The sequence below is a fragment of the Capra hircus genome, chromosome 9 (genome assembly GCF_001704415.2).
Source record: "Capra hircus breed San Clemente chromosome 9, ASM170441v1, whole genome shotgun sequence".
Taxonomy (NCBI): domain Eukaryota; kingdom Metazoa; phylum Chordata; class Mammalia; order Artiodactyla; family Bovidae; genus Capra; species Capra hircus.
Window position 1 is genome coordinate 82,003,044 of NC_030816.1, and position 27,561 is coordinate 82,030,604.

The 27,561-nt window shown below is 42.1% G+C and overlaps 2 protein-coding genes across 4 annotated transcripts in view; one reads left to right on the forward strand and one right to left on the reverse strand.

The window, feature by feature from the left end:
* The window catches only part of SERAC1 (serine active site containing 1), a 55,061-nt gene extending 40,661 nt beyond the window's left edge, over window positions 1-14,400 (reverse strand). The window contains exons 1-3 of one of the 2 annotated variants that reach the window (XM_018053413.1): window positions 14,315-14,400; window positions 1,582-1,694; window positions 755-846 (exon numbers count right to left, since the gene is read on the reverse strand). In XM_018053413.1, the coding sequence (XP_017908902.1) occupies window positions 755-845 (91 nt within the window). In that variant the 5' untranslated portion in view covers window position 846; window positions 1,582-1,694; window positions 14,315-14,400. The remainder of the gene's footprint in view (window positions 1-754; window positions 847-1,581; window positions 1,695-14,314) is intronic. The other variant, XM_018053414.1, reaches the window with a different exon arrangement.
* On the forward strand, window positions 14,563-26,976 carry GTF2H5 (general transcription factor IIH subunit 5). Of its 2 annotated transcripts, none has more exons than XM_005684941.3 (3): window positions 14,563-14,646; window positions 15,473-15,536; window positions 26,564-26,976. In XM_005684941.3, exons 1-3 carry the CDS (start codon window positions 14,595-14,597, stop codon window positions 26,742-26,744), a joined length of 297 nt encoding a protein of 98 aa, XP_005684998.1. In that variant the 5' UTR covers window positions 14,563-14,594; the 3' UTR covers window positions 26,745-26,976. The 2 variants fall into 2 exon arrangements, with proteins under 2 accessions (XP_005684998.1, XP_013822084.1); XM_013966630.2 differs by lacking the exon at window positions 14,563-14,646 and adding an exon at window positions 14,678-14,701.

Consider the following 27,561-nt stretch of genomic DNA (forward strand, 5'->3'; position numbering starts at 1 on the left):
AAAATCACAGAATTTTCTAGATGAAAAGGATCTATCCTAAAAACTGATCTCTCTTAAAGACCAAAAGGAAGCTCCATGAGGACAGACTTTGTCTCATTCAATACTATACCCTTGGGGGGGGCCTAGTAATAGTACCTGGCACATAGCAGAATGAATGAAAGATGGCCTAGGCTAATATTCTTATTTTACAAATAAAGAGTAGTAATAAATAACATAAATACAGACTTTGTCTTATTCAATACTGTACCCTCAGGGCCTAGTAACAGTACCCAGGACATAGCAGAATGAATGAAAGATGGCCTAGGCTAATATTCTCATTTTACAAATAAAGGTTAGTAATAAATAACATAAATATTTACAAATAGACAGTAGATTGGTGCTAGATCTTAAGTTCTTAGAGGGCAAGCGAAACATCTTCCTGGCTCTCCACTGAATTCCCAGAACCTAATAACATGGGCCTGGCACCAGTTTTATAGGAGCTTAATAAATAGCTGCTGAAGAACGCAGTGAGACTTGAATTTACAAGGATGAGTATGAACCTGACAGGAACAAAGGGAAGGGGAGATTCCCAAGAAGAAGGACTATGCATGGCTCTGGGCCTACAAACTGGGGGTGAACCATCAGTACAGAAAAGTTGTAAACAAATCTGAGATTTATCACGGATTAAATAAGTTTTTGCGGACCACCCTGGAAACTTAACCAGAATTCTATCACTGTTTCTACAAGAAAATACTGTCGTTTTAACTGTACTCACTGATATCTCTCCAGTATGTGCTGCTTTTTGGCGGAGGAGTCGAGGTTCCCATTCTTCTACAGCAGATGACACAATAAGCAGCCAGGGACATTCTGTGCGTTTAGAACAATTGCAACAGATTTAATTTAGCATGTAATTAGAAATATTTCTTTTAACTATAAGAACACAGTATTACAGAATAGTTCCACTGCTCTAAAAATTCTGCGTTATATATTCATCCCTTCCCTCTACCCTCCTCTAAACCCTGGCAAACATGTGCCTTTTTACTATCTCTATAGTTTTGTCACTTACAAAATGTTATTATAATTGGAATCATACAAGGGAAAAAAAAAAAAAGAACATGTCACAATCACAGTAGATTGACCACAGAGTTAGATGTTTCAAGATTTGGAAAAAAAAACTTTTCTATTAAAACAAAATTTCTCCCTTAAAAATTTAAAGCAGACTTATTGGCACAGTATTTTGCTGGTACCTTGATGATTATTATTCAAACTGTATCCAATTGTGATCAATGATTAGTAGAAAATAGAAAAAGAGGTTATTGAGAATATCAATATAGGTTTCAAAAAACTTTAAATGCCTTTGATATATATACACATATATATATGCATAAAGATAGATACTTATATTTATCTTTGGTGACTGTGAAGTCCCTACAGAAGTGAAAAGCACTCTGAATGGAAGAGATACTTAGGACCCACGGAAGTATTTAGCTTTTCTTCAAATCCTTTAAGATGGTACCCAATATTGTTTAAAATCTTTGAAATTTAATTGTGACTTATTGGCATCCTGACAAAGAAGATGCTGCTCAACTATCTAATACTCACCTTTCATGCAACGATTTAACCAACTAAGTGAAGATGATCTAAATATGATGCGATGGTTTTTAGAACACCTCAGTATTCTAGAATCAGGCTGTCTCCGGATGAAACATTTTTTTCTTTTGGAATAAGAGAAAAGAAAGAAGATGCCTTGAGGAACTCGTGAGAAATGGTCTTTAGTTTATTTTAATACAGTAAAAACATCTGGCAGCCTTAGAGAGATTAGGGGGAAAATAATATAACTAATGCTTGGTATACATGTGTAAGAAAATCTGTAGGAATAACACAAAATAACAAGCTTAAAATCTTTTCTTGTGGCTCTAGTACATCAACTGATGACTAAGCAAACTGTTTAAGCAACAGGTAAACTTGTAAAGATCACTGTTTTAAACGTCACTGCTTCTTATTTTCTCACTTGTTTAAAGAGTTGCTGTCACTTCACAAAAACCTTCACAGTATTAACTTAAACACACACACACATACCCGAGTGGGTTCCCCTCCACCGCGTCCCGAATATGTCTGAGTGCAGCAGAAATCTACTTCATCTTACTTCCCTCTAGATTTCCTCAAATACCAACACTGGCCCTTTCAGCTTTTTCTAGAATAAGCTGCTCCATAGCCAATTCTCAATGTTCAACTCTCTTAGCATCTCAACTACTTCCAGTTTACTGCTCCCCAGCCTCAACAAACCTTCCATCCTTGCTTTCCCGGGAGTGAGCAGCTGTCTTGTGGTTCTACTTCCTTCCGAACTTCACCTCAACTCCAGGTGCATCACTTCACCTTCTCTCTATCTGCTCCCTCAACACACCAGTTGAGTGAGTGAGTGAGTGAAAGTCACTCAGTCGTGTCCAACTCTTTGCGACCCCATGGACTGTGTAGTCCATGGACTTCTCCAGGCCAGAATACTGGAGTGGGTATCCTTTCCCTTCTCCAGGGGATCTTCCCAACCCAGAGATCGAACCCGGGTCTCCTGCATTGCAGGTGGGTTCTTTACCAGTTGAGCCACAAGGAAAGCCCACCAGAGCCCTCCTCTTTCTAGTAATACTATCTTGCAGCCCCAACTTGAAACGTGTTTTCTCTGTTCCAACATTTGGACAGCCAAGACGGGGGACAAGGGACACAAGATAAACTGGGAGTGGGCTCCCAGAATGATCTCTGCTGTCCCTGATTGTTTCTCTTCTTACCCTCACAACAACTGCCCTAAACAACCACGAACTCTGCCAAGCGGCCTACCCTCCCTTCATCCCTTTTAAATGATTTCTCTCACTCCGCTCACAAAATGAAGCTTATGAACTCCTTCAACTTCTGCCCCCATACCTACAAGCAGGGATTGACTGAGGTATTGTATTCAAATAGTGGGGTAGGGGAAGGGTAGGAAGTTCCTTTAAAAAAAAAACTGCACACAAAACCACAAATATCAAATTAGGTACTAAAATGAAAGTAATTTAGAATGAGAAAAGACACCACAATAAACTCCTCGAGTCTTAGAAATGTTGGTATCTTTCTTTCCGAGTTTCATTAGGTAATCTGTCAGAAGTGCTTACAAAGAAATGCTTCAGGATTATACTCTGATGCTCCTCCCTCCCTAAGACATGACAGCTCCTACCAATTCGGAGTGCTCAAAGGTGCCCATGTGGTAAGGCAACCCCAAGCCTAAGCTTCACAGTATCACAGGAAATCTACCCTGGCTGGTTTTCACATCTTTATCTGCATCACCTTCTCCAGATTCCAAATGGACTTCTATCAGCACTGTTCTTTCCTATTTCTGAGGGAAATGTCTCATCCTTTCTCACAGGGAAATGTACCATCTACATTCTCATCTCTTTCACTTCCACAGGGACCTCGATCCATTCATTAGCTTTCTCTTCTTTATCTTCACACACTCCCTTTCAGCTCTTTCTACTCCTCCCCTCGAAATACTGGATGTCCAGTGTTCGCCTATCAAAACACAAAAATGAACAAATAATTGTGAGGGGGAAGTAAATCCCCAGTCTACCCACTTCTTTCACCTCAAGTGGTGGAAGTCTCTTCGTCCCCACGACTGCTCTAAACATTCACAAGCTCTGCCAAGCCCTGACCCGACCTCCAATCCGCCACTTCTCTTTCCAATTGCACGTCTGCCACCTGCATTTCTTAAGACTCTTTCCCCAGTGTGTCTTCCTGAAACACTAGAATACCCCTCCCCAGGGTCACCAGTGAGTGACATCTTTGCTGCGAAAGCCACTTTTCAGTCACCATCTTCCGGTCTTTGTCTGAAGCATTTGACTGCTCCCTCCTCCTCTCCTCTGGCTACTGTGACACCGGGTCTTCTAGGCTGAATTCTCACATTTCTGGCCACTCCATCCCATTACTCACTTGGCAAAAACTTACTGAGCACCCACCGCCTGCAGGCGACGGAAACCTGAGATGTGCCCTCAATGGGCTTACAGCTGGCCCTGCTGCCTCTGTGCGTGCGTGCATACTACATCGCTTCAGTCGTGCCTGACTCTGCGACCCTGTGGACTGCAGCCCACCAGGCCCCTCTGTTCTTGGGATTCTCCAGGCAAGGATACTGCAGTGGGTTGCCATGCTCTCCTCTAGGGGATCTTCCAGACCCAGGGACCGAACCCGAGGCTCTTACATCTCCAGCACTGGCAGGCGGGTTCTTTACCTCCAGCGCCACCACCCAGTCCTTAAACGTTAGTGTTGCAGTGGGTTCCACCTGCAGTCCCCTTTTTTCCTCATGCTATCTTCTCGTGCTAAGTAATTTCAGTGTTTTCATCATGAAGTTTTACCTGTAAGCTTATGATTCCCAAATTTCTATAACTATTTCTATTCAAGTCTTTCTGCTAAGCTTCACACATATATTCAGCTGCCTAATGCACATTTCCACTCTGCAGCACCACAAACACCCAGGATATCTAAAGTCAAATTATCATACTCCTGAAACCAAATATCCCAAGGACATTTATTACCAAAACATAGTTTCCACACTGCTTAGAAATGACTCCTCCCTACACCAAGGTCTAATCTACCTAGGGTCCATTTCTGGAGAGTTTTGTTCCACTGGTATATTTGTCTAACTCTGCATCAGTGATACAATGCCTTTCTTTATTCCTATACCATTAAAATAAGCCTTGATATCTTCTAGGTAACCACCCCGCCCCCATTCTTTTCACAATTATCTTGTCTATTGGGATTTTTCTGGAACTGAATTGAATTTACAGACTTAATTTGGCAGAATTGATGCTTTTGAACTGTGGTGTTGGAGAAGACTCTTGAGAGTCTTGAGTCCCTTGGACTGCAAGGAGATCCAACCAGTCCATCCTAAAGGAAACCAGTCCTGAATATTCACTGGAAGGACTGATGTTGAAGCTGAAACTCCAATACTTTGGCTACCTGATGCGAAGAGCTGACTCATTTGAAAAGACCTTGATGCTGGGAAAGATCGATGGTGGGAGAAGAAGGGGATGACAGAGGATGAGATGGTTGGATGGCATCACTGACTCAATGGACATAAGTTTGAGTAAATTCTGGGAGTTGGTGATGGACAAGGAGGCCTGGCGTGCTGCAGTCCATGGGGTCGCAGAGTCGGACACGACTGAGTGACTAAATTGAACTGAACTGATATGGACATGACTGAGCGACTGAATTGAACTGAACTGATGATATATGGAGTCTTTCCATTCATGAAAAGTATATCTTCAATTCTTCTTTTAGATCTTTTGTAATTTTCTCCACAAAGGTCATGCATGGTTTTTCTTTATTTCCTCATTTCATGGAAAATTTCAAATGTATACAAACGTGGAGAGAATAACAAAAGGAACCCCTCGTCACTCAGCTTCAAAACTTATCAACACAAGGTCGACCTTGTTTCATCTACACCTGCCCTATCCAAAAGAACTTCTGCATGATAAGAGATTTCCTACTACCAATGTGAAAATATGCTAATATGATTGAGGAACTGTCATTTCATCTTGTAAATTTTCATTAATTTTAATTACCCACATATGGCTAGTGGCTATAGTATTGAACAGTGCAATCTGTAACCTACATTCATTCTACCACCGTAACCCTCAATTATTTTGAAGCAATTCCATGATGTCATGTCATATTTAACCCTTAAATACTATAGTATGTTACTGCTGAGAAAATTAACCATCATTATTCCTCTCTCCAAAAAATTTCCTTAGTATCATCAAATGTCCAATGAATGTTTCAATTATTTCATAAATTTTGGCTTTGCACTACTGGACTATTAGAATTAGGATCTAACCAAGGTCCATATTTGGTTGCTAATGTGCCTCTTTTTTAGTCACTTTATTTCTGTAACTACTAATTTAGATTTTTCTTGAATTAGTCTTGATAATATGTATTTTTCAACAAGGTGGGAATTTAGGTTTTCAAAATCATGAACATAAAGCTATCCCTGCTTATTCCTATGATCTTTTTATCCCTAAAATTGTATAACTTTTTTGTTTCTAGCATTATTTGTTTCTTTTTTATTGTTTAGTTGCCTTCTAAAATTTTATTAATCGAAAAATTTATTTAATTTTCTTCATCTATTGTTTTGCTGAGCATCTCTGTTTTGTTTTCTATTTCTGCTCTTCACTATCTTCTTTCTTTCTTTGGATTTACCCTGTCCTTTTCTTAACTTCTTCATTAAAACAATATATTATGAGCATTTCTTGCTGTCTCATAAGTGCATTTAAGACCACAAATTCATCCTGGCTTCTTGATTTATCAGATTCCCCTTAGACTTGTCCATTATTTCTTTAAATTATTTATTCATTCAACAAATACTTGAGCACCTATACACCAGGAACTGTTTTAAGTACTGGAGACACAGCAATGAATATGAAACCTATGTACCTGCCCTCATGGGTCTTACCTTCTACTATAGAACCCCCCCAACTGTGCCAAACGAATACTGTCATATTTTGGTCATGATGTGAAAAGACATCTCATTAGGTGTATAAAAACTTAAGACCGTTGGAACCTTAGTACCCTGTCCCTTTCATCATCATATCTGATCCCTCTTTATCCCTATTAATATTTAGGGATATTATTAATATGCTTTAAGTTCTATTTCATAAGATGTTAATATTTCCTTTCCAGTTTTCTTTCAACATGTGCTTAACTATCATTTTCCCCAATCATGCTTATAGTCTTTTGATATCATATATATTTAATTCCAAAATCTTTTTAACAGATAAGTTTAATCCATTTACATGTATTGTATGTGGGATAAATCAAGTTTTCTTTAATACCCTTTAACTAGTTTAAAGTTGCATCATTTATTTCTATTTATTTAAAAAATAACTACATTTTTAACATGCTACAGAAAGTATAAATTTAAGCAATACAAAAATTCTCCCAAATAAGAATGGTTTAAATCCAATCCAATCTCTATGTTTTTAGGTATTTTTGCCTACTATTTTAATTCCACATTTTTAAAAAATACTCCAATGGGAGTCTTAGACACTTCACCAATAGGAGCAGTTTCATGGATTATGGAAGTTATAAAGCGGACATGCAGGTAGTGACCTTACAAGAAGTCTCACAGGCAAAAAGTCTAGTACCACGTACTTCCTTCAAAAAGGCAGAAGTTATCACTCTCACCAAAGCAGCATGAAGTATACCATACACATGTCCCCCATTCGAAAAACCTGGAAAGAAGTACTCCCAGAAAACCAATCCCAACCCAGTGGATGGAGTCTCATCAGGTTTTGCTAGTAACTATTTCTTCTGCTAAACTTGAAGATGTTAAGCCTTGGATTCATCCAAGTGAAGGAGTTATCCCTCCTGGCCATCAACACAATAAAGGGGAAAGCTGCTGCTGAAAGCCCTTAACAGACTTTTAACGTCCTCTTTAGAAGAAACAGGAAGAACAAACAGGATGGCTCCTAACGTTAAGATAAGGGCTGCAACTGTTCTGTTGCTGGAGCAAAGTTATCTTATCTGATCCTGGAAGTCAGTTCTGACTCTCAAGATCAAGTTACTTTACCCTTTGCTATAATCACACTACTCTGGAACTGAAGTACCCATTTCTGTCACTCTCTAATTTAGATTTAGCCTTTAGTATACCATTTTCGTAATGTATGGTACTATATAGGGCCCACACTAAGGTGGAATTTTTTGGAGCGATCGCCCCACAGTCGGCTAGAGGGAGCTCGTTGTCAGTGTGTGTCAACAGGACTAGATAGTGGCATTCTCTGCAGAGTCCGGGTTATAGTGTGAAGTGCTGCCTGCCACTTATGTTTCCTGTCGTGCTTTGCCCTCACACATACCAGCCTTCTTTTTGCAGGTGGGCCCCATCCTCAAGGTTACCTCCTGCCTCTGCTAGCCCCTGACCAGAATCAGTTTCAAAGTGAAAGTGAAGTCGCTCAGTCGTGTCCAACTCTTTGCCACCCCATGGACTGTAACCTACCAGGCTCCTCCATCCATGGGATTTTCCAGGCAAGAATACTGGAGCGGGATGCCATTTCCTTCTCCAGGAGATCTTCCCAACCCAGGGATTGAACCCGGATCTCCCGCAGTGTAGGCAGACACTTTACCGTCTGAGCCACCAGGAAAGTAAGATAGTTTAACCATGCTCAAACCCACAGAAAATGTGGAATGTTACAGGAGGCCTGACGGACCACAGAGACCACCCTGAATTTGGGCACCACCCTTACTCATATTACTGTGATCTGGGGCACATAATACTTTTGGGTGAATACTCTTCACCGGAACTGCACCCAACCAATCACTCCCCAAATGAACCAACACCTGTGGTGACTTGAGCAACACTGGCCAAAACCTAAGAGAAGAGAGAGATACTGAGGGACCTGAGGGCTGGCTAAGGGGATGAGCCAGAGAGGAATGGCCACCAAGGAATATGGTCATGGAAAAGAAAAGGGACTATTAATGCAGACAGATGGATTAACAGGGCTACTATTTCAGGAAGAAGAAACAGGTGAAGAAAGCAGCCTGGGAGACAAACGACACTGAGTCAACGCACAAATCAGACCCAGAAAATAATGGCAAAAATGCCAAGAACCACTTCTGGGAACAGGCTGATAGAAACACGCAGCAGAGCTTGCTAAGCATGCTGATTTAACCAGAAGCCAAACTGGCATCTAAGCAGTGGTCCACTATACTGTGGGGTAGAAAGTCAGAAGGCGAAGCTTTGGAAAACCCATGCCCTCCTCGCCTCCTAGGACTATGGGATATTTTGAGCAGTAACTATAATTTCTGCCACTGTGCCGTGGATGGCAGCTGTTCCCTGGATTAACAAAAAGGGGCTGTAGGCAAAGGGAAAAGGAACACTTGCCAGAGATAGCACATACTGCCCATGGGGAGCCACTGGGCCCTCATGAATAAACTGTGCCCCAGATTCAGACACACAGCTCCAGTTCTAACTGTCGCTTCTTATCATGCATACGGGCTTCTCAGGAGACAGGTCAGGTGGTCTGGTATTCCCATCTCTTTAAGAATCTTCCACAATTTGCTGTGATCCACACAGTCAAAGGCTTTGGTGTAGTCAATGAAGCAGATCTCTTTTTTAACTTCTTTGCTTTTTCTATGATACAGTGGATGTTAGCAATTTGATCTCTGGTTCCTCTGTCTTTTCTAAATCCAGCTTGTACATCTGGAAGTTCTCAGTTCACATACTGCTGAAGCCTAGCTTGAAGGATTTCGAGAATCAACTTGCTAGCATGTGAAATGAGTGCAATTGTATGGTAGTCTGAATATTCTTTGGCATTGCCCTTCTTTGGGACTGGAATGAAAACTGACCTTTACCAGTCTTGTGGCCACTGCTGAGTTTTCCAAATCTGCTGGCATATTCACTGCAGCACTTTAAAAGCATCATCTTTCAGGATTTTAAATAGCTCAGCTGGAATTTTGTCACCTCCATAAGCCTTGTTTGTAATAATGCTTCCTAAGGCCCACTTGACTTCATCAAAATTGGGAAAGGTACGTTAAGGCTATTTTAAAAAGGTTAAATAAGCAGGTGTGTCACCCTGCTTATTTAACTTCTATGCAGAGTATACCATGCGAAATGCTAGGCTGGGTGACTCACAAACTGGAATGAAGATCACAGGGAGAAATATCAACAACCTCAGATATGCAAATGATATGACTTTAATGGAAAAAAGTGAAGAGGAACTAAAGAGCCTCTTGATGATGAAGGTGAAAGAGGAGAGTGAAAAAGCTGCCTTAAAACTCAACATTCAAAAAACTAAGATCATGGCACCTGGTCCCATCACTTCATGGCAAACAGAAGGGGAAAAAGTGGAAACAGTGACAGATTTTCTTGGGCTCCAGAATCACTGCAGACAGTGACTGCAACCATGAAATTAAAAGATGTTTGCTCCTTAGAAGGAAAGCTATGAAAAACCTAGACAGCATATCAAAAAGCAGAGACACCACTTTGCTTTTGACAAACATCCGTATAGTCAAAGCTATGGTTTTTCCAGTACTCATGTATGGATGTGAGAGTTGGACCATAAAGAAGGCTGAGTGCTGAAGAATTGATGCTTTTGAACTGTGGTGCTGGAGAAGACTCCTGAGAGTCCCTTGGTCTGCAAGGAGTTCAAACCAGTCAATCCTAAAAGAAATCAACCCTGAATATCCATTGGAAGGACTGATGCTGAAGCTAAAGCTCCAATACTTTGGCCACCTGATGTGAAGAGCCAACTCACTGGAAAGATTGAGGGCAAGAGGAGAAGTGGGTGACAGAGGATGAGATGGTTGGATGGCATCACTAACTCAATGGACACGAGTCTGAGAACACTCCAGGAGACAGTGAAGGACAAGGAAGCCTCGTGTGCTGCAGTTCATGTGGTCACAAAGAGTTGGACACGACTGAGTGGCTGAACAACAACAGATTTGGACACCAGTTTCCATGTTGAGCTGCACTTTGGAATGCAACATTTGGTTCCACCTAAGGTGGTCAGTGGGATTCAGAGATCATTTACAGTAATGACCTTCATATAAGATAACATATAGTATATGGGAAACGGAAGGTTCTGCTGAGAAAGAAATCCATAATGAGACAGTCATTCTATCATTGATGAGTTATTGTAATAACACCTTCTGTATGAATGATACAGAAGTTTGGTGCAATTACCGTAGTCAGGAAACAGTAATTTAAAAAAGTAAAATGTATAGTAACACTGATGTAGACAACTATATGAACAGGAACTCCCCCTCCCCCACCCCTCCCCATTCCACTCTATTGTGGAAGTTGAGGACAGCTGGCTTGAGGACAAATAGAAGGAAAAATCTGAACTCATCTAGCAGGTTTTGCCAAAGAGTGCTAAAGAATTCCGCTGAGTACAGATAACCATAGACAAGGGAGGAGAGAGAATAGTGCAACTTTTCCCAGGCAGACTATGCAAACACCGTTCAGTAATCAGTGGGCTTTCCTGTCTTTTCCAGTCCACGGGAAATTCTGATTAAAGAGAAGGCCACATTGTAGACCAGAGACCAAAGCTAACTTTAACCAACTTTTTTTTTTATGTGAATCACTTAATTTGTAAAAAGCAAATGTTTGTGACCGCTCTGTACCACTTCTGCACCTGCCCACATCTTAAAAGATGGCCCCTCTGAGTTTCCATGTTACAGAACATGGCACTTCCTTGTCAGTGACTCAGATGCACCACAGTCACTTTCCTTTGGCATCCCACCCAAACTGTGTTTCCAATCCTTTAAACTTACAAACAACAACAAAATACAACTCCATGGCAAGGCTTCCTTACAGTGTATGTATATAGACGGATAGATAAACACACACATATGTATGTATGCATATAAATGTAAAGTATATTCCAGTTTGTGACTTGCCTATTCATTGTTATAAACGTACCTTCTGTTGAACAGAAATTTTAATTTTCATAACATCTCTTTAACCAAATTCTTTTTTCTTTTACGGTTGTTGCATTCTATGTCCTAGCTAAGAAATTTTTCTTGCCTACATGAAAGTCACAAATATTCTATGGGTTTGTCTAAGAGGCCTTTTGGTTTTCACTTTTACATTAAGGCTATGATCCATTTCAAATTAATTTTTTGATTTGAGTGAGATAGTTGAAGTTCATTTCTTCCCCCTCTATATGAATAGCCAATAGTCCCAGCATCATTTGTTGAAAACATTTTCCTATCCTCATTGAATTGACTTTGTGCCTTGGTTGAAAATCAATTGATTAAATAAGTATGGGCCTATTTCTGTACTACATTGCATTCCATTGATCCATTTGTGTACCCTTATGTAAAATCACACAGTACTGATTAATGCAGTTTTATAATACATCTTGGAGCTTTGCAGGTGGTGCTAGTGGTAAAGAACTTGCCTGCCAATGTAGGACACATAAGAGACTCGGGTTCGATTACTAACTAGTTAGTAATTCTGCTTCTGAAGACAAGCAGTAGTAATGGTGGCATGATAACATGAATATCCCTGAATTGTACTCTGTTATGTGGTTAGGAAAATTTTATGTTACATGTATTTAACACAAAGAAACAAAAAAGAAATCTTTCCCAGAAACACCATAGTCTCCTATATTTTTTTCTAAATATTTTTCAGGTGTGTCTTTCACACTTAGGTCTTTAGTTCATTTGGAAACTGCTATTGTAAATGATGTGAAGTAGGAATCCAATTTTGTCTTAAATCTATATGGATACCACATAGCTCAGCATCGTTTACTGAATACACTGTGCTTTTATACTACTACTTGGTGGTATACTTCCATACGTATATGAGCATGTTTCTAAGCTCTCTCTTCTGTTCCATGGGTTTACTTTCCTGTCCCTAAATCAAGACCAGTAATTACGCCAGGAGTCTTGATTATTACTGCATTATATTGTTTTGATACCTAGAAGGCAGAGACTTTTTCTTCAAAATTCAGTGAGGAATTCCAGGTGCTCTGTCTTTTCATAGACATGTTAGGTTCAACATGTGAAGCTCCATGAAAAGCCATATTCCAATTTTAATAGGAATTTCAACAAATCTGTATATTTGGAGAAAATGGACATCCTTATGGTACTGAGTCTTCCTACCCCAAGAATATGGTGAGTGATAGTCACTCAGTTGTATCTGACTCTCTGCAACCCCATGGACTGTAGCCCGCCAGGCTCCTTTGTCCATGGAATTCTCCAGGCAAGAATATTGGAGTGGGTTGCCACTTCCTTCTCCAATGAATATGGTATATGGGTGCATTTACTTGGGTCTTCTTTTATGCGTTTCAATAGAGCATTATAATTTTCTCCTTAAAGGACAATGCACCTTTAGTTTGATCTATTTCCAGATACCTTCAGTTTTCAATACTGTTATGAATAGCATCTTTTTATTATTAAAATTCCCAGTTTTTGCTGGTGTGTAGAAGTTACTCTTTTATTCAGAAATCTGCTTGAATTGAAGGTCATTTTTGATGATCTCCTAACAAAAGCAGCCCTTCCAGTCCTTCTTTATCACATCCTATCAGTTAACCTTCTAGTTATCTGATTTTTAGTATCCTTTTCCTTGCCTATAATTAAGTTGCCAGCTCACCATTGTTAGTTCAATGTCTAGAATAGGGTCTGACATACACCGCACAAAATGTTTGTTGAATAAAAAAATGGCGATTCTAAATCTAGATGATTTGGAAAAACACGGAAAGAAAAGCAGATTTTGAAGTGATGGTGAAGTGAGGTCTAATTCAGGTTGGGAGGCATTCTTTAGAGTTCTCACAGGTCATTAACGTGCAGGCATCTGACATCTGGCGCACAAGAATAGAGGTTTGACGTGATAGAACCGATGAGACAGTGAAAGAGGAAAATGCATTCAAGAAGAAAAAAAACAATAAATTTAGGAACAACTAGAGTTGGGGCAGATTAGCGGGGCGGGGGGGGGGGAACGAGCATGCGCAACAGCATGGAAACCAACGGGAAAGATTTGAAGCAAAGAAAGAGGGAAATAAATGGAAGAGCTAGGTTCCTAAATCACATGCACACACAATTGGAGAAGTACAATTTCACCTAAGGAACAGAAAGCAAGAAACCTCATTTCTCGACTGGTAAAAAAACCATTAGAGCTCCAATACACTGTTGTTCAGTAGCTAAGTGGAGACCGACTCTTTGCAACCCTGTGGACTGCAGCATGCCAGGCTCTTTCTGTCTTCCCCTATCTCCCCGAGTTTGCTCAAGTCTTATCCATTAGGTTGGGTGATGCTATCTAACCATCTCATCCTCTGTTTCCCTCCTCCTCCTGCCCCTAGTCTTTCCCAGCATCAAGATCTTTTCCAGTGAGTGGACTCTTCGCATCAGGTGGCCAGAGTATTAGACTACAGATCCGAATCTGGGGAAGGAAGTAATTTTGGAACTCTCTGGGTCTTTCCTCCGGGCTCGGAGGACCCATCAGCATTCAATCTTATTCATCCTCTCGCGTCACAGCTATAGAAGCTGTGGTCTGAAAGGTTCCGATCTGAACTGCGGAGACTTGTTTCCTCCTCATTTTCACCATCCTTCCTGTGGCCGACGGAACCGGCAGGTGCTCTCTGGACCTGGGACTGGAATTAAGAGGAGGGTGGCGACCGGGAAAGCAGAGCCGGGCTGCCGAGGCGGGGAAACAGGCCCTCACCTCACGCCCAGCGCCGGGTCAGCGGGTCAGCCAGGGGCCGCGCGCCCTCGCTGGGGCGCCCCGGCCGCGCCGAGTCGCCGCTCGCCCCACGGCCCGCAGTGCCCGGCTTCGCCTAGGCCTGCATCCGCCCCCCACCCACGAACCCAGCCCTACCTTCCTTACCTGCCGGCGCGCGGAGGCGGCCACAGCCCCCTGGCCGTTCACGTAGGAGAGAGTTCTCTGGGAGCCCGCCCCGGCCCACTGCTCCCAGTCCCCGCCCCTCCGCTCCCAGTCCCCGCCCCTCCGCTCCCAGTCCCCGCCCCTCCACCGGCGGCGGGCGGCACGTGACCCCGCCCTCATCTCTCCCCGCCCCGCCCCCGCCATAAGCCCCGCCCACAGCCCGCCTCCCCGCCGGCGCGCCCCACCCTCGAGGCCGTCGCGGTCGCGATGACGTAGAAGGCGCATGCGCACTCTGTTGTCGGTGCCTAGGCGCTGCGGGATCTGTGGGTGGAAAGGTACGTGGCGTCGGCCCTCGGAGCCGTAGGGGAACCTGGGGTGCATGGAAGCTCTGTGGGTTTCCAAGAAAAAAGGAGAGGAGAGGAAAGTCCCCGAAACCTGTCTTTCAGGTTGCGGGGATACAGGGTTCCGTCCTGTCTCTCTGACGAGGCCGGGCGGCTTCCCCGCGGCAGTTGAACTGTGCATTTCTTTTGCAGGGGGGGCATTGCCCAGCGCCTAGGTGTGGAAGTTTAATAAGAGTTAATTTGGCGTGCGCTGAATGGGTTCCTTACCTTCGAGCGCACGTCACTGGGGTGCATATTTTATTTGGCAATATAACACAAGATCTGGAGACTTGGATTGTTCTTTTTCTGCTGGTAGCTGCGACTTAAATCTTTTTGCTCCATCTCATCTGTAAAACGAGATGGTCGGAGCCCCCATATAATTTTTAAGGCCTCTCGCGAAGCTACCATTCTGTGACTCCTGTCTCCCAGAATTTTACCTTTTATCATATTTCTACGTGGGAAAAAGAAATATTTTGAATAATGTACTTGTTCTAAACGTGGATTGGCCACATTGCTGTGGAGTTAGGCCCCATTAGGCTTTCATTAGGATTGACTAGGGGTAGGATTTGTTTGCAAATAAGATTTGTGCATTGTTACTATCCCAAATAGACTCGCTTGAATTTTGTTAAAAGATCAGAATATCTGTATGTTTTCCTGTTAGCTTTATGTTTTTCATAGACTTCTATGTTTAGTCTTGGCGTTTAATTTTTTGCCTCTGTTCAGAAGTAAATCACCAAAGGATATTGAAGTTAATGCTTTTCTGTTTTGTTACCATTTTTAGGGTCATCAGCACCTTCTGACTGGGAAAAGATGGTCAACGTCTTGAAAGGAGTGCTTATAGAATGGTTAGTGGTTTTGATACTTATTAAGTTTTAAATCTGCACATTGAGTCTTTTTGTTTGTTTTGCACATTGAATCTTGATTTGCATGTGTACTGTTTCCAAAATCCATTTTGTTTTGTTCTTAAGATCTGAATGAATCAAGTCTTTCAGCTTTCTCAACTTCATTTTTCTTGCTTCGTAACTGGTGGGACAAATTTTGTTGCTAAGTTTCTTCCTAGTGCCAGTTTTCAGCATCTCTGTTGAATTGATGTCATTGGCATTATTTCCAACAAGTTTTGGTCAGTGGCAGGCAGCATATATGTGAAATTAACCCTCTTTAGGGGAACAGTGCTTGTATTTTCAAGTCATCAGTGATCAACTAAAATTTTAGGGCCTGCCAAAGTCACACAAACTTTGGTCTTTAAAAAAGAGAAAAAAAAAACAGGAGAGCCAGTTGAAGGTTTCTTAAACTAGGCACACATTCCAAAGGAGAAACTAAAAGCTGTGGGCAGAGTTAGCTCCTGAGAGCTAAGGTAGGGCTCAATTATCCCCAGTTTGAAAATCTGAGCTGCTGGCCCAGTCTTGCTCAGTCTCCGCTTTTTTTTTTTTGCCCCACCAAATAGTTCTGTTTCATCTGGGAATCCTGCCCTGATTGTCTGAAAATACTACTGTCTACATTTCTTTACCTCTAATGTGAGCCATCATATGGGTGATGATACTGTCTCTGTGGTGGCAATGTTCAGGGAAGAACAAGACCAAACCCTCGCATACTCTGACATTTCAAGCAGCACCATCCAGTAGAAATACAACATGAGCCACATATTTAAAGTTTCTGGTAGCCACACTGAAAAGTAAAATGAAACAGGTGAAATTTATTTAACTCAGTATACCTGAAGTATTTTGCCAGGTAAAAAATCCTCAAAGTTCATATTAACACTTCAGAATCATAGTAAGTCTTTTTCCATACTAGAGCTTCAAAATCCACTGTCTTCTGTACTCCTACAGCATAGTCACAGGCTAGCCATATTTCAGGTGCTCAGTAGTGATGTGTGACTAGTGTGACTAGTGGGCTGCTTTATGGATAGCGCAGATGTAGCTTGAATGGAGAGACCACCAAACACAATTAAGAAAACAGCCAGTGAAGTGGGAGGGAACCTAAGGGAATGTTTCACTAAAGCAAGTAGGCTGTGTTAAGTGGTGGTAAGAGGTTGGATAAGATGAAGACACTGGAGGTCATTGGTATTTTTTATTTTTTTAAAATCAGAGCTCCAATAATTTTGTGGAAAGGAAGTGGAAGCTGTCTTGATAGTGAACAAGTGAAGTCGCTCAGTCATGTCTGACTCTCTGCAACCCCATGGACTGCAGCACCCCGGGCTCTCCCCTCCATGGGATTTCCCAGGCAAGAATACTGGAGTGGGTTGCCATTTCCTTCGCCAGGGGATCTTCCTGACCCAGGGGTTGAACCCAGTTCTCCCGCATTGCAGGCAGATTCTTTACCATCAGTGCCACTTGGGAAGCAAAGGGATAGAGAAATGGGTTGGTCACAGAGGAAGGATTTGTTACGATACTCTGCTGCTTGTTACTTTCACTATTTTAACGTGAGAGACTAGAACGTTTGGTGATGGAAGTAAACGCTAGAAATGAGAGAAACATTCACTTGGGAAAGCCAAGGGACGGATCTAGATTCCAGAATTTCAAACATACTGTGCTGTTGTCTTTTGGAAAACACTTCTGAGCTACTTTTTGTTTTTTATTTTTCTTATTACTTTGTCATAGCTAATAGAAACATTTTCCTGGTTGGTCTTTTAATGTTATTTTTTAATTTTATTTTAATTTATTTTAATTTTTATTTTTACTTTATTTTACTTTACAATACTGGATTGGTTTGTGTACACCCGTGGCGGATTCATGTCAATATATGGTAATGTTATTTTTTTAACCAGAGGATCCACACACACATTGTCAGCTGTTTTTCCCTTTTATTTTTTCCAATTCTTCCAAATTTAATCTTCCTTCTGGATTTGATCGGTATTCACCTCTCTCCTAGGGTCTTCATATTTTTCTTTTGATTGATATTTTGTATTTCATTCACCTGGAATTTATTGAGAGAAGGGGCATATTAAATTAGCTGTCTTTTTTTTTTTTTTTGGTCAAATAGCTGAATAATTGTCCAATAACGTTTATTTCCTTCCCTCATGATGTGTGATGGCTCTTTTATCACGTCGTCTTTCTGTCCTTGCTACTGTCCTTGCTTTCTGTCCTTCCCTGATCCCATGCCACATCCATTTTTTTCATTCTTACCTATTCAGGAATAACCTGGGAATAATTTAGTTTGTTTCCAAAATAGTCCTTTTGGAATGATGGTTGGAATTGTATTACACACATGCATATATATTTTTTAATGATAGCTGGGAAGCACTTTAAAGAGCAAAACTTTCGGAGAATCATTAAAGTTTGGTGGTAGGCTTTCAGTTTTAGCCGTAAGAACAGAGAGTGCAAATTTGTAAGAAGAACTGAGGTATTTTTTCCTGATGGGGCAAGCTCCCACTGGTTTGCTTGTGACCAGCCTCACAATTGTCCCTGGGCACTAGTGGCCTTCTGTCACCTTGTTTTTCCATGTATTGCCCAGACTAGCAGCACCAGCACCATCTGGAGCTTGTTAGAAAGGAAAAATTTCAGACCTCACCCCAAATCTCCTAAGTCAGAACTATTCATACAAAAGGATTTTTACACAGTGCCCTTAATCAGCTGAAGTTTGGTAATCAGTTTTGCAGTGGAGAATTTTCTTGCCCCAGGACTAGATTTTATTTTTCAGATGGCTGCTATCCTAGCAGGGGCTTCCCCTGTGGCTCAGTGGTAAAGAACCTCCCTGCCAGTGCAGGAGACCCAGCAGACCCGGCCGGGTTTGATCCCTGTGTCAGGAAGATCTCCTGGAGTAGAAAATGGCAACCCACTCCAGTGTTCTTGCCTGAAAAATTCTGTGGACAGAGGAGCCTGGCAGTCTGCCGTTCATGGGGTCACAAGAGTCAGACACAACTTAGTGACTAGGCAATAACAACTATCCTTGCAAAACTTAATTTTTCCCTTCATGGTGAAATCTAAAGTGTAGCCTGAACAATTTTTCCGAAGGGCAGCTGTCTTCCCAAAGATTCAGCTCTTTCAAGAAGGCTCCAGACCTAAGCAATAATAGAGTCGTAAAGGGCATGGCCAGGGCCAGTGGCCTCCTTCATGAGTAGGTGCACCTGTTGGGATGGTGGAACCTGAAAGAGTCCTTCAGTCCCCTCATGTCTATACTTAATGCCAAAGGGAAGACTGTTGATAATACAACAGCAGCTGTATACTTCTGTTTATCATCTCATAATATTCACAGATGGTATGAAGCATTTAGGTGAATTGGAGTACAGATCTCCATTGAGAGGTAAATAAACAGTGTATAATGTTGGCCGTTTAGTCCCAACTGTCAGTGAATTGAAAAATTGAAAAGTACATGAATATAATAAGATTCTTTCTTCCCAACGCTTATCAAATACTGGAGGCTAAAGATTTTCATATTTTTTTTGTCAAAATGAGATTGGTGAAAACTTCCTGTTTGTTGGGATCCACCTCTGTCGTTGACTGCCAGCCTCACACCAAGAGTTTCCTGAGTGGAGCCAACCACAGCAGTTACTGAAGCAAGCCACATATGCTCAGCACATGTCTGCATCTGATTCCAGGTGCTCAAGCAGACCTCTAGTGTGATACTTAGCACAGTTGGTTTGGCAAGTGCTTCAGCAAGGAAGATTTGTAGTACAGGTGCAAATTCCAACCAGTTCACAGCACGAACGCAAAGAATCTGGAGAAATAGGTAGTATTAGACCACTCTTGTCATTACACTTTTGGCTTCCAAACCTGCATTCTATATGAAAAGCAAATCAGAACTAAGGCCAAACCAGTCTAACCACTGTCCTATTCTTTCACAGCATTTATAGTATCTTTTGTGAGCCTTTGCTTTTTATTCTTAGCGAGGCCAAATTCACTGAAGTTTCTTGGGCACCCAGAACAATGCCTGAGATATATATATAGAGAGAGAGCTACTTAGTAAATATTTGTTTATTGAAAGAATTTTGGTAATAAAATTGAATCAAGGGGTATAATCTCACTTAAATTCCAGATGATTAGTGTTCCTTTGGAGCTTCTCTACTACGACAGTGAGAACTAGAGTGGGTCTTGATAGATTGAATTCAGGTTTCAGTACAGAAAAGGTTTGTACAATAGGCCTCCTTTTGGCAAGTTACATCAGAGTAGCTTTTTTTTTTCTTTTAATTGGAGTATAGTTGATTTACAATGTTAATTTCAGGTTTACTGCAGAGTGATTTAGTTAATACACAAAATTACTTTTTCTATGACTGTATTAATTGATCAGAAAAAAATAAAACATCAGGATGACTGGTGATTTTGTACCAGGTGAAGTTAAGCTGAAACGTTAATTTGACTTAAAGGCAATTAAAAACAACAAACACTTGAGTAATGCTCGTGTAATAGGAGATGGCTAAAATGGCAAGGGGATAGTCTGCAAATGGCAGAAATTTTGAAAACACTGACCTGTTGGTTAAAAGCACAGATGTGAGTCCCCTGGCACTTCTTGGTTTCAGTTTGTTCAACTTTTATTTAATGGAAAGTATGCAGATGTATTTTATTTATAAAATTTCTGGAGATGAAAGTCTTCATAACCACTTCACCCTTGCTGTCTCTAATCCCAGTAGCTAGTCAGTTGTGTGTCGTCTGTGAATGCACTGCGCTCAGACAGTAACAAGATAACATCAATTCGGACAGCAGTATTTATAATGTCCTTCTTTCTCCTCATTGTTCCATTTAGACCCCCAATTTATTTTAAAGGGTTTACAAAAAACTATTGTATGCACTGTCACCTAAAGTGTATCTTTTTAAGAAGCCTCTGAATGTGTGCTTTTTGTAGGAGATCCTGAGATTCCTGTGGGGTCTAAGGCAGTTCAGGACAGGAAACGCTGTGAGGGTGAAGTGGGACCCAGGGTCACCACGAGAGAGACAAAGGCACGTCCCTCCTCGCAGGGACGGGAGGGAGCAGCCTGGGTGCAGAGCGCTGAGGCCAAGGGGTGGTTTCTGTCTCCCCTCACCTGTCTCCTCTTAAATTGCCCTCCTTCCTGTCTCCACCTCTTCCCACCCCTACCCCCACCCCTTTTACGTGTATAGGCTTGGAGCAGTTGAGACAGCAGCTGAGATTTCAGAGTCCGAGCAGGAAGACAGAAGTTGTAGAGAAGCTGAGGCTTTGGTTTCCCTGTCCTGTGGGCCTTGCCATTTTCATTTCTGTAAGATCTGAAAGAACCCTGTTCAGCCTGCTTCGTTATTACCAGATTCTTTCTAGAATTACTCTTTAAACTTTTTTTTTTTTTAATATTTCACAGCCTGGGTATGATTGATAAGATGATTGGATGATTGGTACGATTGTTTATTTCAGTAAGATTTCTCAACGTACAGGGTGGTGTTGCTTTACAAAAATTTCTTACTTAAATTTTTATTCTGTGTAACTGCCAAAATTAGGGAGTTACTGCATGTGTAAATTTAACATCCTCAGTATCTGCTTAAATCTGTGACCATCACATTGCCTCTCTTTGTATTTATAGAAGACCCCGTGGTCTCTCCCATCCTGCACGGGCAGTGATGGGACCAGGTGCCTTGATCTTAGTTGTCTGAATGTTGAGTTTTAAGCCAACTTTTTCACTCTCCTCTTTCATCTCATTATCAGCCTTGAGACTCTCATTCCTAGGCCCTCAGTCACCCAAAACGCCACAGGTTTCCAGGTCATCCTTCATTCATTTCACATTCACTACCTTCTGGCTCTCTTCATCGGCACTTAAATTCTACCTCCCCCTTGCCCCTACCCCATCCTTTCCACTTTGGCCTCTAGAACTTAGTGAGAGCAGGAACCCCCTGGATCCCAGCTTCTTCTCTCAACTTTACATCTTTCTTCTCCCCCAATTCCCTTTTTTGCTGCTGTTATAATAAAACCTAGCTTTCCCCTGAGCCCGCTCTGTTGACTTTTTTTCTCTAATATATCTTATACCTTTGGGCCAAGAAATAGGATGGGTGTCTACCTTCTTTGTGTGGATCACAATAAACTGGAAAATTCTGAAAGAGATGGGAATACTAGACCACCTGACCTGCCTCTTGAGAACAGGTCAGGAAGCAACAGTTAGGACTGGACATGGAACAACAGACTGTTCCAAATAGGAAAAGGAGTATGTCAAGGCTGTATATTGTCACCCTGCTTATTTAACTTATATGCAGAGTACATCATGAGAAATGCTGAGCTGGAAGAAGCACAAGCTGGAATCAAGATTGCCGGGAGAAATATCAATAACCTCAGATATGCAGATGACACCACCCTTATGGCAGAAAGTGAAGAACTAAAGAGCCTCCTGGTGAAAGTGAAAGAGGAGAGTGAAAAAGTTGGCTTAAAGCTCAACATTCAGAAAACGAAGATCATGGCATCCAGTCCCATCACTTCATGGGAAATAGATGGGGAAACAGTGGAAATAGTGTCAGACTTTATTTTTGGGGGCTCCAGAATCACGGCAGATGGTGATTGCAGCCATGAAATTAAAAGATGCTTACTCCTTGGAAGGAAAGTAATGACCAACCTAGATAGCATATTAAAAAGCAGAGACATTACTTTGCCAACAAAGGTCTGTCTAGTTAAGGCTATGGTTTTTCCCGTGGTCATGTATGAATGTGAGAGTTCGACTGTTAAGAAAGCTGAGCCCCGAAGAATTGATGCTTTTGAACTGTGGTGTTGGAGAAGACTCTTGAGAGTGCCTTGGACTGCAAGGAGATCCAACCAGTCCATCCTAAAGGAGATCAGTCCTGGGTGTTCATTGGAAGGACTGATGTTGAAGCTGAAACTTTGGCCACCTGATGCGAAGAGCTGACTCATTTGAAAAGACCCTGATGTTGGGAAAGATTGAGGGCAGGAGGAGAAGGGGATGACAGAGGATGAGATGGTTGAATGGCATCACCGACTTGATCAACATGGATTTAGGTGGACTCCAGGAGTTGGTGATGGATAGGGAGGCCTGGCACGCTGTGGTTCATGGGGTTACAAAGAGTCGGACACAACTGAGCGACTGAACTGACTGACTACCTTTTTTCTCATTGCCACCTCCAGAAATCCTCCCCCCACTCCAGGAAAACCCCCAGTTCCCAATCTGATGAACCTACCCAGTAATCCTCTCTTGTAATCATCTACAGACACCCAAGTCTTTCCTTGAAGGTTTTTCTTCGAAGGCAACCTGTCACTCTTCAGGAGCACTCCACAGATTCTTAAATGATTTCATGTGTGTAGTCCTTTCAGTCCCCTGACGACCTCTCAGCTCCCTGACCTCCTTTTCCAGTGAGCTTTCCTTGTCCTCCTGTCTCCATTTGCATTGTCACACCTACCAGTATTGGGGTCTCGTCAAAACCTCTGTTTCAGGCACCTATCTCTGACCGCCACCTCCTCTTTCCAGGTCATGCCATCTAATACCCTAGGTCTATAGTTTCTTTTGGAGAAGGAAATGGCAGCCCACTCCAGTGTTCCTGCGTGGAGAATCCCATGGACAGAGGAACCTGGTGGGCTTCAGTGCATGGGGTTGCAGAGAGTCAGACACGACTAAGCAGCTCCTGCAGTTAGTTCCTTTGGACCTCCCTGGTGGTTCCTCTGATTCTTCCAGACCTGCAGTCTGCTGATCCCCCCAGCTCTTCCCTGTCCTGCACGGTCCCCACACCCTCGCTTCCATCAGTGTACTCGTCCTCGTAAAGACCCTCAGCTCCCTTGGCCCTCTCAGTCACATTCATCAGGTCCGGTTCAGTCCAGCTCTCCCCCTGTTGTGAGCCTTAACTTCCACAACTCTAGATGGCTGGAGAGCACACTGATCGGTCTCACTTTAAATTCATGACTGTTATTAAACTCAAGTCTTAAATAAATGTAGCCTGCAAATTCCTAAGTTCACTTGTTCTCCCAGTTTCCTGGTCAAGCGGTTATGTTTCACCAAATTCAGAGTCCATCAGTTTTAAAGTTTAGCAGTATGTTATGTTCCTCTTAAAAATCACATGCCACTAAATCGAGACCCATCCCAGTTTGGGAGATAATTAAAATCATCTTGGAATGAATGGAATGTGGTATTTCACCTTCTCTTATCGCAGAAACCGCCCCTGTCCTTACCTCAGCTCGTCACTCTGTTTCTTGTTTCACTGAGAAAATGGAACATCCGCTCGTCTTTCATCACATGGACCTGGGCCCGCACACTCTTCCCGCCGCGACGCTAACTGTGAACGACATCCTTCTCCAACTCCCGCTTGATTTTCCTGCTCTTTGTAGCAGAATTTCTCAGAAGATACATTTCTGTTCACTTTTCTCTGTTTCGCTCCTCTCAGTCTAGAAACCACTCCAGTCAGATTCTCTCCTGTGTTGTCGTCGTCTTGAAACTGCTCTTGTGAAGGTCCAGTAGCTTTCTGAATCCAGTGGTCCGTTTTCAGTCCTTATCTTACTATTCCTATTAACAGCATTTGACCCAGTTGATCTCGTCCTCTTCCTGGATATCCTTTGTTAACATGGCTTCCAAGTACCCTTCAGGTTTTCTTCCAACCTCAGTGGTCACTTTATATCTGTTTTGCTGATTCCTCCTTTCCTTCCTAACCTGGGGTTGGGATGTCCGGGGCTTGGTGCCTGGACTCCCCTCTCTCGCTTTGCTCTCTCCTTGATTGTGGCTCTGAATGCCGTCTAGACACTGATGATTTATGGATTCCTCACTCTGGACTCCACTGCTGAAATCCAGAATTGTGGATCCGGCTTCCTGCTCAGCCACTTCACACGGGTGACATCTCAAAGGTAACATGCCTGAATGTGGACTCCTGATCTTACCTGCGCACCTGTCCTTCCGTGTTCCTCCTCATCTCAGTGCAGGGCCGCTTCATGTCTCCATTATCTCAGGCTGAAAGTCTCGGCCTCTCCTTCATTCCGAATCTCAAAGTTCGAGTCCAGCCTCAGCAAGCTATGTTGGCTTTACGTTCGGCATGTGTCTAGCACTCAGCCACTGCCCAACCTCACTCACCACCGAGGTCCAGATCCTTGTGTCTTGTCTGGATCACCTCAGTCACCTTCTAATGGGTCTCCCTCCTTCCAGCCTTGCCTCCGCCGTCCACCAGTCTTTTCTCAGCCCTGCAATCAGTATGATCCTTAACATTTAAAAGTCAGGTCAGTTTGTAAGTTAAATCAGGATAAAGCTGTGACCTCATCTGGTGCTGCCCCTGCCCCGTCCCCCGGCTACCCCCTCCAGCTCTGTGGCCTTGCTGTGCGCTCTGCCTGGGCAGCTCTACCCCATGGTTCGCTCCCTGCCTCCGCCTGACGATTGTTCAGATACCACCTGCTCAGTGAGGCCTTCCCTGAGGCCCCTTCTTAAACCTCCAAGATCATGTCACTGTCGTCACTGCCATTTCTCACTCTGATTTCTTGGTTTTTGTGTGTTTGTCATAGTGTTAGCACTAGACTGTAAGCTCCACGATAGAAAGGATTCTGAATTGTTTGCTTCACTGCTGAATCCCCCGGACCACTGTAGCACTGGATACATGTTGGGTGTTCAGTAAGTTTTTATTGAATGAGGGAATAAAACTTAAAATAGCGTATTTGCTGCTGCTGCTGCCAAGTCACTTCAGTCGTGTCCGACTCTGTGTGACCCTATAGACAGCAGCCCACCAGGCTCCCCCGTCCCTGGGATTCTCCAGGCAAGAACACTGGAGTGGGTTGCCATTTCCTTCTCCAAGCGTATTTGCTACTTCTGAGCAAATCAATATCCCACATTAGTATGGTCATTCGGATACCGCAACTGTAGAATTTAACTGAATTTTGCCAAACTTAAGCGGGTAAATATAACCTTAGTATTCTGAACCTAAGGTAACAAACATACTAGGAGCTAAATTTAAAATCTGTGTCATTTCTGACATGGGCAGACCTGCTTATTTATTCACATCATTTTAGAGCATAGTAAATTGTTAATAAAATTATTTTGAAGGGGAGTTGTTGAAAGTAATTAAGACAGCCGTTTTTTCAGGAAGACTTGACTTTATGGTCAGTATGCCATGCACCATACTCTTTTAGTAATTGAAATCCATTACTTGTCAGCTCCACGTATACCTATGCCTGTACTTAAAAGCAATAAGATGTACACAGTTTTCAGTAAATTACACTGACCTCTTTGAATTAAATAGTTATTTTTGTAATTGATGTTGACATCCCTCAAAAAGAAAGATTGTGTGAGATTATGTTTTCTCTCAGAATTAAAAAAAAATCTGTATGTAACTGGACATAATTTTATATTCATCTTTTGCTAAACACATTATTGTATATTATGTCCTTTGTTGTGATTCAGGGTTTTTATAAAAAGCATTTCTATAAATCCAAAAAATTTTCTCTTTGCCTTAAGACTATCCTGTTTATTCTAAGCTAAAAATCACAAACAGTTGAATTTAGCTCTTTTTCTGAGCTCAGTAGGCTCAAAGAGATTTGGTTAGAATTTCCTTTAAAGATTCTAAGTGATAGTTCAGACTTACAAGGTTCAGAATTAAAGAAGAGAGAAATACTTGAGTATTTATTACTAGCCAGACATTGTCTTTGGCATTTTTTAAATCAGTCCGCAGGGCCATGCTTTGGGTCCCTGTTAACTACAGAGCTGTGATTGTTGCTTTACTTTTACACTTGTCGCTGACAAATTATTATTTAAAATATCATTGTCGGCCTCTTCTAAACTTCCACCAACTGTTCTCAATGAAGCTGCTTCTGTGAATCGTCAGCCCTTGGGGCAGAGAAGAGAGGGGAGGGATTGGGGAACACTTTCCAACTTTTAAGATTATCCTCAAACAGTCTGTGCTCAGTTTTCATCGTTCAGGTCTCTGGTATACCTAAACAGCAAGGTGTCCCCTTGTCACATGTTTCATCTCGACAGTGACCCTGCCACGAAGCCGTTTCTGCTGTACTTGTCTCATCACGTGTTTTATCTCGACAGTGACCCTGCCATGAAGCAGTTTCTGCTGTACTTGGACGAGTCAAACGCCCTCGGGAAGAAGTTCATCATTCAGGACATTGATGACACTCATGTCTTCGTAATAGCAGAGTTGGTTAATGTCCTCCAGGAGCGAGTAGGCGAATTAATGGACCAGAATGCCTTTTCTCTTACCCAGAAGTGAAAGTATTAGCTACTGACCCCTTGGGAATTAAAAGTAACAAGTGTGAGAGACGGCTACCATTCTGTGTCTTATGTGACCGGTTTGGTTTGCAGAATTGCTTAGAAACATTTCATGGGAAAGACAGGGGTATCATTTGTTCATAAAAAAGCCCTGCACTGACTTTATTGTGCTATTCCACCCCCCTCCCCCGCCCCAGTATATATACCCTAGAATTAAAAAAATTTTTTTAACAGTTGGGTGTAATTTGGCTTTTATTTACCTTTATTAAAACATAAATGTAATTGGTTTTCCTACCTTTTAATACCAATTTATTCCATTAAGAATATAATGAAATATGCTTTTAAATCATCAATCTAATAATCTAGATACTTATTTTTGCTTGTTCTTATTAGTAATTGGGGATTTGATAGAGTAGGTATGGTTTGTTTTGTTTCAACTAGATCAATATGCCAGGGTGGGAACTTTGGTAATATTTGTGCTTTACAAATAATATCTGCATACCAGCCAGCTCTATTGGTAAAGAAGATGTGGAAGAGAACCATGAAACATTACCCCAAAATTCAGTTTTTAAAAGCACCAAGGATTAGAAACAACCAAATGGAAAAGGTATGTGCTGCTTTGCAGCTTTCATCGTTCCTTATTCAGACTTCGTCACATTTTCTTATTAAGGCAAGTGCTCTTTTATTAAGAAGTCAGTTTTACTTGGGGCTTATTCCCTGTGACAATCCCTGTTTAAACTTACCTCAGAAAGAAAGGTAGGAACAGACAGAAGCAAAGTCAGTCTTGGTGGAGGCCGCACGATGAGGTTGAGTTTCGT